General features: G+C 35.2%; 1 protein-coding gene across 3 annotated transcripts; it reads right to left on the minus strand.

Moving 5' to 3' along the window:
* Positions 1 to 773: 773 nt before the first annotated feature.
* On the minus strand, positions 774 to 10,620 carry LOC107007266. 3 transcript variants are annotated; one of them, XM_015205813.2, is made up of 15 exons: positions 10,257 to 10,615; positions 5,885 to 6,281; positions 5,616 to 5,793; positions 5,369 to 5,508; positions 4,102 to 5,293; positions 3,902 to 4,002; positions 3,646 to 3,790; positions 3,130 to 3,198; positions 2,982 to 3,027; positions 2,525 to 2,886; positions 2,269 to 2,348; positions 2,053 to 2,188; positions 1,474 to 1,672; positions 1,290 to 1,372; positions 774 to 1,163 (listed from the first exon to the last, which is right to left on the minus strand). In XM_015205813.2, exons 1-15 carry the CDS (start codon positions 10,363 to 10,365, stop codon positions 1,029 to 1,031), a joined length of 3,372 nt encoding a protein of 1,123 aa, XP_015061299.1. In that variant the 5' UTR covers positions 10,366 to 10,615; the 3' UTR covers positions 774 to 1,028. The 3 variants fall into 3 exon arrangements, 2 of the variants coding, with proteins under 2 accessions (XP_015061299.1, XP_027769281.1); XM_027913480.1 differs by lacking the exons at positions 774 to 1,163; positions 1,290 to 1,372; positions 1,474 to 1,672 and adding an exon at positions 1,692 to 1,857 and having other exon boundaries at positions 10,257 to 10,618; XR_003575579.1 differs by lacking the exons at positions 774 to 1,163; positions 1,290 to 1,372; positions 1,474 to 1,672; positions 2,053 to 2,188; positions 2,269 to 2,348 and adding an exon at positions 3,310 to 3,377 and having other exon boundaries at positions 2,870 to 2,886; positions 10,257 to 10,620.
* Between the last annotated feature and the right edge of the window lie 2,587 nt (positions 10,621 to 13,207).

A 13,207-nucleotide genomic window follows, 5' to 3' on the forward strand; every position in this document is an offset into this window, starting at 1 on the left:
CTCCTTTATCCTTAATCAAGAGGTATTGGGTTTGAGTCTCTTTGGGTACGGAGTGTCGGAGTCGTAGTAATATTTGAGTGTTTTAGCTAAAAGTTTTTTATTTTCTCATTTTGTATTAACGTTGAAGCATGATTAATTTAGATTCGCATCAAAAAGTTACCAGATGGTGCAAGAAAGCTGGCTATTCAAGGTCAGTGACTTCTTTGCTAAAGAGACCTCTTCAAGTGGAACTAGTACGAAGATATAGCCTTACTTGGCCAACCGGGCTTGAACACACTATCTTAAGGAATATTTATGATTTCTTAACTATTAGACTAAACCTTTCACGTGTATCAAGGGTTGTCAATACTTTTAGATGTATTTATTATACCAAAATTTGATCTCTATATACAATGTATTTTTCGGCGAACCCCTTGACCAAGTGTGGGTCCACCCTGGATACGACATTGTAAGTTTTTGTTAGTTGAAGCATAACCAAAATTTGACCCCTATATACAATGTAACTTTCTGACGGCTCAGCACCCCTTGACCAAGTGTGGGTCCATCCCTGGATACGAGAATGTAAGTTTTTAGTATATCATTTTAGCCATTCTGTCGTTAGATTCATGTCTGTCTCGGCTTGGTTAGGTTCAGCTTTGCTTTTGTAACTCTTTGGATGTTATGTGTTTTAAATAGTTTTTAGAACTTTGGGATATAAATTATGCTTCTTTAAAAAGTCAAATATTTCTCACAAAAATTATAATCAAAACACATAATGAAACTTCACCCAAAAATGACCAGTCAAAAGAATATTTGAGAATCTATAGCCAAACTCTAGCTTCATCTTAAATATTCAAATTCAGTATAAATAAGTCATATCTTGCTATTTACTAATCCATCATTTGTGGATTTCCAGACAACACATTTGACAAAATGAACCTAGCATTTTGTGCTTCCACAGAAAGAATACCATGATTAACGGGATAAACTTGTTGACGATTTCCCTTAAAATTGTACGACGAAAATTGGCATTTTGGCAAACGATCCACTTAATCTATTTTGAGTTCTCCAAATCTCTCCTTCTCCTCATGCAATGTGTTAAATACAGAAGTCAGCTCTGGGAATGCGGACACCAGTAATAGCTCGAGAAGATCAAGGACTAACTGCTTCATACACACAGATGACTGTACAAGAAAAATAAAGTCAAGTTAGAAGAGGTCAAACACAGAAAGTAAGACAGATGAAAGAAGTTAATACGGTATGATCATATTAACTAGTTTCCTGAACACAATGACGTGGTGATTGATTACCTGGATGAAGTAATAAAGATCCTTTGCACACTGTTCGTATTCTTTGTGACCAACAAGTCCTACAATAGCAGCTGGTGCCTTATCTGCAAATGATAATAGGAGTCGAACAATTGCTGAGTACGGAAAAAAGAAAATGAGTAGAGTTGAATGCATATATCCAACAGAATATGGTAAAAGAACCAACCAATCATTAGCTCATAAACAAATTTTGCACGTTGCTCTGCTTCTAGTTTCTGCATCTCATCCAGTTTCTGTGAATTCTCCAGCCTGGGCGAAGATAATGGAGTTGAAGGTTGGCCTGGAGGACAATTAGGGGATGAGGTGGGTGCAGGATGTTGACGTGCTGGGTGCTTTGTGATGAATATACCATCCGGCCAGAGAATCTACATGGAGCACAAAGAGTTAACCGATACTTAGTCCAACATTGAAATCTTGGCTGTCCAGAGTCATGGGAAACTGCATTAAAACGATTTTAAAGAAGCATGCACCAGCTCTTTCATTTGAATCAATAAAGCAAGTTAGATGATGACTGATGACAGCACATACTCCAGTGCCCTGTCTCCACCTCCTAAAAGGGGAGAAAGAACATAGAGCACAATCAGAAAAAGAACAAAAAGACACAAGAATTTCCCGAACAAAAATATGTTGAGAGCTAACGACACTTATCCAGGAGCCAAAAACATTACTATCCCACATGCAAATAAATTTTGTCATTATCACCTCTCTTTCTTGAAAAATAAACAAATGGGCACTTGAACAATACCTGCTCAACACGTTGGATACCTGCTGCAACTACTGAACCCCTGCGCAGACGCTGGATTTTCTCAATCAGCCAATCATCAAATGCATCACCCATTCCTAGTTGTAAAACCTGTTTAGCCACCCAGAATGCATTCCTCCTAAAATGAAGTCCATGACACAAGTGCATTTAAAAACAAGTCCAAGAGCATAATTTGATAGTCACATATGTAAATACTACCTGATCCATCCACCATCTTGGAGCTGAAAAATGACGTCGACAAGATCTAATATAGGCACAGTTAAATTTGGTGGCACCCACTACAGTGAAATAAAAATGAGGTTTAGAGCCATTTAGAAATTACATCAAATATAAAAGCATCCTTGAATAAATGAACCTTCTCATCTTCCCATAATCGATGAATCGGAAGCAATATATTCTTTAGAGTTCAATAGTGCAAGGAGGTATATTCTTTCCAAATTAGACAAGTAACTACCTCACTGGGAAAGGTAGGATCCACGGTAGCAGCAACAAGAGATTCAGGTGATGCAAGTGAGTTAGTTTCAACTGATTTTGATGTCGTCTGCATGTTTGGGGTTGATTTTCTATTTGCATGCACCTTGTTGTCACTATTTGAATCCTCAAAAGTTTCTGTGAGAGGTCTTTTTGGAGGAGAGAGTGCAACATAATCTTTCCTGAACCTTGATTCATGTCCTGCATGATCGTGTTCTATCCTTGAAGTCAGATTCTTGCTTTCAGTATTAGAATGCTTCCCCTTGGAGGATAACAGATCAGTTCGAGGGCTTATACCATGCGGAGGTTCTTTACTCTTTTGGCGTACAGTCCTGTCCAGGTCAGCTGAAATCCAGTATCCATATAAACTATTTATAACTAACACACAGGACGATGCCCCACCCCTTTTCCCTCTCATCATGCTAACTCAGATTACTCACCCTGTAATGTTTCAATTATGGACAAGGAGTTTGAGAAGCTATATGTCTGCATAGCAAAACAAAGGAACAGAGAAAGAATGTAAAATCAACTCTCTTTGTTCTAAAGCCTATCCAGAGTAAGAAACTGTAAACTGACAATGTTTTCAACCTGTGAATCCACACTGAGGAAGTCCCATACTTCGATGGAGTTGGAAACAGTTGGGAGCAGCAAAAGTTTCTAAGGGAAGCAGAAACAGAAGCCAAAAAAATACAAAGACAACATTAGACAAATGAAATAAAAGCAAAGTAGTAGATAAAAGTGAACAAGATCTTTTAGAGGACTATATACCAAAACGCAGTTTCCTGATTAATCTTAACCTTCTCTTGGCAACCCATGACGTCCAAATAGCACTGGAACTAGTAAAGGTATTTTATTGATTTCAGGAATATGAAAGACAATTCTTGGCAGATATGAAAGTCCAAGTACTACTACAGAACTAAGACCAAGATTAAGTGCTATGATAAACGCAAAGTATAACATATTTAAAGGAGTGAAAGAGTAACATTTCAACATTATTTAGATATCATAGCAAATGCATCGAACAAGATGTCACTATGATCTGGAAGAAAGTAATATTGATTGCTAAAGGAAGGGACAGTCATGTGCCATCTATTAAAGTATCACCTTCAAATATATGTCAAGTGATTTGCACCGTTCTCGAATGACAGGAACATCCAGACTTGAAGAGAGGAAATGCTTGGGAGGTAAATGAAGATTGTACTCCGGAAACTCCTTAAGACGCCAGTGTAGCTCCTCAAAATGTTGAAACCTGCAACTAGCAGCCTAAATTTTAATTTGATGCAAGGGATTCTTGAGATCATAATCTTACAAAAGAGTGATCATCACCCCGCCTAACAAAAGAAAGTTCAAATCACTCTACCTTCTTTTGATAGACCAACTATTGTTGTTCATGTCTGTAACAGATATGGAATAAACAGCAAAAGTTTTGGAGCCACTTCTTACGATATTAGCACTCAGGACCTGCAACAGAGAAAAAGCTTATTCAGTAGACGTCCAAGATCATCCGAGTTAATCCTTAAGTAGGTAACATGGACAAAAGGATGACAATCAAATTCATACCTCACTTCTTAATTTCAAAAAAGAATCAGCAATTATAGAACCTGTTGTAGAATAAGGACCCATACTATGAATTTCCGAAAAGCTTCTTGACGATACATATGATGATGTGTTAGTGTCACTAGAAATTCTACTGAATATTTCTGTCTCAGAGTCATCACTTGGACCATCCGGTTTCACATTTTCTTTGGATTTTAATATATCTTGTCCATCTCCCTGTAAGAAGCTGGTTCTTTGTGTCTCTTGCCACAAGTCTTCCGTTTGGTTGCTTAATCTAGACCTTTTCCGTCCAGACAGTACTCTATTTAAGTGTTTAGAGCGAATATGTGTTTTACTAGCTTTTCCATTTCTTCTCTTATGGCCTTCATTATTTTCAAGTGGATGATGAATGTGATTGACATTCCTTATATTTTTCCCATCCCACACTTGAGTTCCTGGAGAGTCAAAACCAGTCACACTGCTGGGTTCTTCATCTTCAGTAGTGTAAGAACTAGTGCTCTCTGATTCATCCTCATCTGAGCTATGTTCATTTTCCTCTTGATACGAGTAATCTGGAGGATAAATTGGTCTTTTCAAATCACCTTGCGAGGGAGCATTGTCCTTCACATAATGCTTAGCTCCAACCTTGTTTTCTCTCTCACTCTCTTTCTGTTTAGCTTCCTTTGAGTGTCCTGGCGATTTTGGTGCACTTACCAACGAACTCTTCTTGAGTTTATCAGATGCTAGATTGGCCTCTTCTTTCCGTTTATAGTTTCTGCCTTTTGCCCATATATTGTCTAAATTTTCAGGGGCCAGGGCTTCAGTCTTTCTACGAGAAAGCAAATCTAGCCTTTCACCCCACTCTCCTCCAGAGTGGTGTCTATGAATACCTTTTCCGTCATCTGCATCGGCTTGTGATGGCAAAGAACTCCAAGAACGAGTAGACCGAGCATCAAGTGAAAGCAAAGGGTCCAACAACAAATCTGTTCCATTCATAGTGTTCATGGCATGCTCCTCAGTGTTATTAGGTTGGTCATTTTTTAGTTGTACAAGCTCTACGCCCTTGGCAGAAGGATCTAAAACCCGAGAAAAATGATCTGCTGATATTTTACCAGATCCAACCGGCCTGGACTGTGGTTCAGTTTCTGCTGCTGTGTTCCCTTTATCACCCTTCTTTACAGAAACAACTAGAGACTCAATCCTCTCGTTGATGAACCTGACAAAAGTTATTGAACAAGTGAAGAGCAGAACAAAATTTGACTACAACAAGCAAGATCTAGGAAACTGTTACCTTGGATTAGCTATATTTAATACTGGTCGCATTACAACACAAGCAAGAAGCTCCCTGACAATGTTGTGGAATAAAGAGCACTGTGCATCCTCTGACTGAAAAGTGTATGAAATGAGACCATCCATAAGATGCTGGAGTACCTGCAGATCAAGAAGACTAATATAAGATAAATAAAACATCCGGACCAAAAGGGCTTCTAGAAATCAATTGATTATCAGTTGTTAAGAGATAATAAAAATGAAATTACTTTGTGCTCAGCCTCCGGAGAAAACAAAGCAGGATGTAATTTGTTGTCTGCAGCCAACACCAGTTTAAGCTCCACATCTAGCTCTTCAATTGTCAAAGAAATTGGGCGTTTCTTCTGAATCTTTATTTTGCTTGCACGAAACAGCTCCAAGTGAGTGCGTATTAGATTGATAATATCTCTGCATGTGTTCAGTTGAATGAATTCTTTAAGATAAAAAGTTAAGGTAAAGAGGAAATCTTCAGCAACATCCAGGAACTAAAATTTTAAACCTTGTGATGAGATCTATAAGATTAATAGTTCTCATGCGACGTGAAATTTCCCCTAGTACACCATTCATGATCTGCACAAGTTCCTCGGGACCCTGTGTATCAGAGGTTATGCGGGAGTACCAGAGATCTGTGACCCACTCAGAAACTATATGCCTGGTGAAGTGATCTATTGCTTCTTCGACAGCAGGTGAATTTACTTTCTTCCTCCAGGTGGACTTCTCATTAAGTGTTCTTGGAATATCAATATGTTTCCTCTGAAAAGTGCTGTTTGATATGGATGACTTACTTTTATATGTTACAGCTTTCATCCGCGCGTCAAAATCAAGAGACAGATAACGAAGGGAAACAATAAAGAGTGCGGCTACAGGCAAGTTGACAAAAACTGAGGAGCTCGTCACTGCGAAGCAAAACAAGGGGAAAATGACAATTTAGGTTTATAAGGCCTGTCGTCATAGTATGTCTAAAGAATAGTCAACTGTAAGTTTAATCCAGATATTGGAACCAACGGATTGCAAACATTCAGCCTTCATCCCACTGCAGTTTTAAAAAAAAAAAAAAGTATCTCTCAAAGATGCATGTAGCTTACAGAGAGAAATTTGTCATGACAGACATACAGAAGTGTAGGTTCTTAGACTTAGCTCCTACATAGGCAGCTACAATACAAGAAACTTTATACTGGGAAACACTAGAAGCGGTGAAGTACAGCAATTGCATCAACAATTGTTCCGGTACATCAATTAAGTAGTTTACAGCATCATACTCAATCCCAAGACAGATGGCCATCACAACTACAGAAATGCTCGAACATTATTAAAAAATGATTTCTCTGAGCACAAAGAAGAAGGATCAAATCCTTCAATAAACTTTGGTAAAGTCTTACGGCAACAGATTGTTTCCTGCTTTAGCACACATTTTATTTCAAGAGAAGATACTAAGATAAATAGACATTTATATAGAATTAAATCGAGGGAAAATGCACACACATTGTATAAAAACATATCTTCATGCCTATTGCTTGACCAGTAGGGGTGGAACTCCAATATGGCTTATGGGGTACAGCCAAACCCAATAGCTTTGGTCCAACCCCGGTATTTATCTTAAAAAATTCATTGAATATGCACAAATTATTAATTTAGAACTCAATAACTTAAAAGAACTAGAATCCTGAACCCATAAGCTTCAAATCCTGGCTCTACCTTTGTTGACCAATCATGCATGTCTTCACAATTGTATTAAGTTGTTAGTCATCGGTCATAATTTAAAGGAGGACACTTCCACTTGCGCTTTACCTCTTAGTTCCTCCAATTTTAAGCTTCGCAACTTTGATCTATGACATATTAAGTAGTCAGAAAAGTTGCAAAGAAATACTCCCTGCGAGTCAGACAACATTTGGCTTCTTTTACTGCCTTGCACTCATAAATATCTTAGGTTTTATTCTTTCTTCACATTGGCTTCCATGCCTTCCTGCATCAAATCTATTGGTTGAATCATTGTGGACCTTGAAATGGTATCCATATAGTAAATTGTAAGAGAACTGTGAATCCTATGTGTCGTGCCGATCGCCACAAGAATAGTTATCCATAATTACTTCCAGCCTTTAGGAACTTTTTCTTGATAGTTTTAATGTTTTCATCTTCTTTTATTCACCTAACTTTATGGATTTTTCTCTAGCCAGCCTGATAAAAATGGGACTTCTTGAAGTCTAATATAATTTCTCATAGAAGTTAGTGTGCTAATTTTGATGATGTGTATGTATTATGCAGGCTGGAAAGGAACTCAAGAAAGAATCCTGTAAAGCGGCACAAAAGGAAAAAGAAACAAGCAAGCTGTAAGTTGATTACAATCAACAGGAAGATCCCAACAAGCAAGTTGTAAATTGATTAGAATCAACGGGAAGACCTCTTATCTATCAATCAAAGGAAACTATTAAAAATAACTGATACCATCACAAATCAAGGAGAACTCAAAAGTAAGCTATCAAGAACCCATCAATAAAGAAGAAATCATGACACAGACCAAGATGCAGATCTCATTTGGAGTCCCTAAATCTTGTTTGGAGAGAATTGCTCCACAAAGCTGATCAATGGATTAATTGATTGAAAGTCAATAAAGACCTTATTCTTGGAAACAGGACCCTCCTTCCTTCTCCAAGAATCAAATCTCTTGGGTTGTCATCTCTTCTAAAAAAAAACCTTCAGTCTGATCATCCACCTCTATAAGAAGGTCACTGAAGAAAGAAGAAGATATACAATACATCTGAACCATCTCACAAGCTCTATTCTACTTTTAGCAAGCATTGTTTTTCCGAGTGGTGTACTAAAAAAAGAAGAGAGAAAAATATTGTTGGTAAGGCTTTGTATCAAAAGATTGAAAAAAGAAATGAATGTAGATTTAGGAGCTATACTCGACAAGCACTGTATAAGTTCAACAATTTTTCGAACTCCATACATTTTATTAGTAATTATTATCTTCTCAATCTCTGTTTTCACATAGAGTTAAAGTACGTGACGGCAAAAGCACTAGATCATAACGTAAGCATCAATAGTATCTATGCATGGTCTAGCGCAAATCTAGAACAAAAGGAACAGTATCTTCTGCAACAACAACATACCCAATGTAAGCTGCAACTGCACTGTGTCCTGTCTAATCACTTCTCCGTTATACTTCTCCGACTTACCTCTAGCTAAACTGAAACCATCTACGCCAACCTCTCACACCTCCGCAATTGGGCATCCATGCATCTTCTCTTAACATGTTTGAATCATCTCAATCTCGCTTTCGCATCTTGTCTTTCATTGAGGTCACTCCTACTTTGTTTTGGATATCTTCATTTCTAATCCGATCTCTCCTAGTGTTCCCACACATCCACTGCAGCTTCCTCATTTTTACAATTTTCATCTTCTGAACGTGAGAGTTTTTGCTTGACCAAGACTCTACCCCATACAATATAGTTGGTTGAACCACTACACTGTAGAACTTGCCTTAAAGTTCTGGTAACACCTACTTATTACACAATACTACAAATGCAAGCCTCCACTTATCTACACTGCATTAATATGATGTGTCACATCATCATCAATCTCCTCATTTCCTTGGATACCGAGACCCAAAATACATTAAACTTTGGATGGCATGTGCATCATGTCTCGCTTGCATACCAGCTCAGGTTATAGAAGGGAGTAACATACAAGATCTGACTTTTTCCAACTACTTCATTTTATTTTTTTGCACAGGATTCCTTCTAGTGAAGAGAGAACTCTTGAATTTCTTTCTATCAACATGCATGGGATCCCTAGTACTTTCCTCAGCATGTAGTATGTTTCGGTAGAAATCATATTTATCTAGCTCACAACCAGCAAATGTTGATACACGAGCAGGAAGTTGATCACATTTTGAATGAATAAACTTGTGTGATCAGAAGAGGCAGAATCAGGATTTGAAACTTATGGGTTCGGGATTTAGTCCTTTCGAGTTATTGAGTTCAAAGTTAATAATTTAGACATAATAAATGATTTTTTAAGACAAATAATCAATCACCTGTGGTCAGGAATCTAATCCTATTGTTAACTGGGTGCACTCCTCCGTCGAAGTGCTCTTACAAGGTAACATTGTAACAACCCAATTCACACAAGGTAGCAAATTCAAAGTCCAGCAGATCGAGCCGATACAGGTCAATATACTTATGCAGCAGTTCTTTTCTTTTCTCCTTCTTTGGTTTACCAAGTTTATAACATCTACATTTAGTAACTCATTCCTCTAATGATTTAGCTAGTTTATCAAGTCTTCTAGGGAATTCTCGATTAAAGTGATCCTACATTGTCATTTCATAGCTAGTTTCAGCAGTCACTCATTGATTCTTGGGCCTTTCGAGTCACACGAGCTCATTGTAGCACATTCAAACCACCAAAGAAGCTGCATTTCTCTCTCCTTACTGAAGTAATTTAAAAAGATTTTGCAAGGTCAAAAAGGAGAGGGAGGCCTAAAAGAGCCACTCTACAGTTACATACTTCGCATCCATTATTAAAATCCTCATCACAACCAAAATAAGTAACCTTAGAATCCATCCCTACTTGTACATGAAAGACCTTGGATCAGAAAAATTAGTATGGAATGTCATACCCTAGTCTGAGCCTTCAAATCAATCAAATCCTTACTTCAAGTACATCTACACAAGGTAGGCCCCTCATCAGCGCGGCGGAACCAGGATTTTCATTAATAGTAATCAAAACTACTTAAAAGTAAATACACAAAGAAATTCAATATCTACTACATATATACACAAAAAATAATAATTTTAACCTTGTATAAACAACAGCGATAGAGGATTACGGTAAAACTACAATAGCTCTAGAAAATAAAAATGAACACTCACGAGACATTAAATAGGAGAGCCCAATAGCACATATGACTAAGAAAACAACTCTCTTCTTAGCTTCTTCAACAAGGTCTCGAACAGTCACCGATTGCCTTTCGGTGCTCATTTTTTGTGCTTTTTCAAATCAAATCCTTCACAATTATCATCGATTACCTAATTGACCACACAATTACAGCAGCAACAATTACTATAACTCAGTCACAAACAAGCTGAATTTGATCTTTCAACAATAGAGATGATCATACTGTTGAATTTTTGATGATTTTGTAATTTTCAATATGATGAAATTGAATGTGTGGAAATGTTGAGAAGGAGGTGGAGTAGCGATAGGTAGGTATCCGTTCTAATAATTACTTCGTGTCATTTGTGAGTTTTTGTCTAAAAGCATCCTTTAATTATACGTCAAATTTAAATTATACCTTTAAAATATTATTTTTAGCAAAAAATATCTTTTAATTATATCCAAACTTAAAATATATTCTTAATGTATCATTTTCAATAGAAAACATTCTTCGAGTATTTCTAAGTAAACAACTTTCCTCCTTTTGTAAGATATTATCAAAAAACTAAGGAATCTTACAAAAATATGAGCAGTTAAGTGACTATCAACAAAATTTATTATGCATAATTTCATTACTTTCTATCAAAAGTTCTTGAATAATATAAAAAATCTTCGACACTATTGCTTATGAAACTAAAAATAATTGAAAGGTGTGAGCGTACATGATTTGACTTTTTCATAACGAAAAGAAGTTGGAGATTAATTATTTTTATCTTTTTCTTAACCAATTAAATTAATAGATTTTTGGGTCAATCTAATATCGAAGTGACCTGATTATGTTTCGTATTTGAATTTCATTCTACATCCTTAGAATGGGAAGTCTCCAACAAATGTCACTTCTAGCATATTCAATTGAGAAAACACATATTTAAACTAGTAATATTTTTAATTAAAATTATATGAAAAATTAATGAAAAAATCGGTCAAGTTAAAAATTTTTGCATAATTGTTAACTCAATTACGAAAAAAATAATATTCTTGGCATATCTAAGAATAATAATTAGGAAGGGACAATTTATTTTTGTGGGATATATCAATTAGTTTTCTGATAAATTCAAGTAGAAAGGTGAAAATTGTTACTTTAAAATACTTGAAGAATATTTTTATGATTAAAATGATACTTTAAGAATGTAGTTTGAGATATAGTTTAAGGATGAGTTTGACCAAAAACTTAAAATAATTAATCTCCAACTTCTTCCGTTACGAAAAAGACAAATCATGTACGCTCACACCTTCCAATCATTTTTAGTTTCCATAAGTAATAGTGTCTAAGATTTTTTATATTTTTCAAGAACTTTTGATAGAAAGTAATGAAATTATGCATAATAACTTTTGTTGATAGTCACGTTAATTGCTCATGTTTTCGTAAGATCCCTTAGTTTTTTGACAATATTTAACAAAAGGATGAAAGTTGTTCAGTTACAAATATTTAAAGGATGTTTTCTGCTAAAAATGATACTTTAAGGATGTAGTTTAAGTTTGGGGAATAGTTAAAGGATATTTTCTGCTAAAAATGATACTTTAAGGATGTAGTTTAAGTTTGAGGTATAGTTGAAGGATGTTTTTGGCCAAAAACTCTGCCATTTGCTTTCGATTTTACTTCTAAACTCGATTTGAATTACTAAATATTCATTCACTTGGTTAATTGATTTGAAATATATTTCGTTAGAAAAGTTTGATATTCAAAAGATAATCAATTTAATTTTCTTTTATAAATTCGAATAAAAAAATCTCACTCATTCAAATTTATGTAATTTAACAATATTTTTAAAATAATGATAAAAAATAAAACGATTCTCGATAATAATATTATCACGAAACAAAAAAATAGAAAGAAATTTTATTATAAAAATTAAAATTAATGTCTAAACTCATACAAAATAATATATGTGTTAATACATTTCAATCGATTAATTAATGGATGAATATTAAAAAGTAATACAAATACCTATTGTTTTATTAAATATTAAAAGATTTTATTGCATTATAATCATAAAAGAATAGTTTTCTTTTTAATCATCACCCTATTTGCCTTTGATTGTTGATTTTTGGTCGAGCATAGCTATTTTTTGTTTTTATTTTTCCACTTTGGAATTTTCCATCCTATCTTTATTCTTTTGTACCTAATCAAAATACATCAATTTCAGGTAAATTTTTGAATCAGGGTTCATCTATTATATGTACTCCATCTTTTAGGGGTCATTTGGTAGAGAAAAGAGTTATATCTCAAGATTATTAATAATGAGATTGTTATGCATGTTGTAATTATAATGACAAAGTTATTGATTTAAAATAAATAAATTAGGCAAAAAATATTTTTAATTTTTACTCTGTCTTTGAACAAATAGTTTGGAAGAAATATTTTCAAAAAATTCGTTTTATAAGTAGATTGTTAAAGTAGTATAGGGACAAAAAAGAGACTTGTACATTGTGTTCATAAACTTTAGAAAGGTACTTTAGAGATGTTTGAAGTCTAGAGGTGTACATGCACGTGGCTTACATTAGGGCTATTAAGAAAATGTATGATAGAGCCAAAACTTGAGTTAGGATAGTAAGAGGTGATTTGGAGCACTTTCTGGTCATGGTGGGGTTGCACCAAGGATCAAAACTTAACTCATTTTTTTGGTCTCGGTGAATTAATGTATATATTGACACGATATATTCAACCGCAATGTCATGGTGTATGTTATTCCTAGATAACATATATATTGATTAATGAAACGCAACATAAACTTAATGATAGGATGGAAGTTTGGAGAGAGTATGAAGTCTAAAGATTCCAAGTTAAGTAGGATTAAGATAAAGTACTTGAAGTGACGTGACACATGCTACTGAGGTGGAAGTGACACCAATTCACTAGTTATTTAATTCCAAAGAGGTAGAAGTG

Source organism: Solanum pennellii, chromosome 12 (assembly GCF_001406875.1).
Source record: "Solanum pennellii chromosome 12, SPENNV200".
Lineage (NCBI taxonomy): Eukaryota > Viridiplantae > Streptophyta > Magnoliopsida > Solanales > Solanaceae > Solanum > Solanum pennellii.

What these genes read in the sequence shown, in the direction of transcription:
- LOC107007266 (XM_015205813.2), bottom strand. Translation starts at nt 10,365, where the DNA reads ATGAGCACCGAAAGGCAATCGGTGACTGTTCGAGACCTTGTTGAAGAA. An exon ending in GCTCTCCTATTTAATGTCTC is followed by an intron (nt 6,282 to 10,256) that starts GTGAGTGTTCAT and finishes TTTGCTTCGCAG; the next exon opens with TGACGAGCTCCTCAGTTTTT. An exon ending in ATCCTACCTTTCCCAGTGAG is followed by an intron (nt 2,349 to 2,524) that starts GTAGTTACTTGT and finishes ATTTCACTGTAG; the next exon opens with TGGGTGCCACCAAATTTAAC.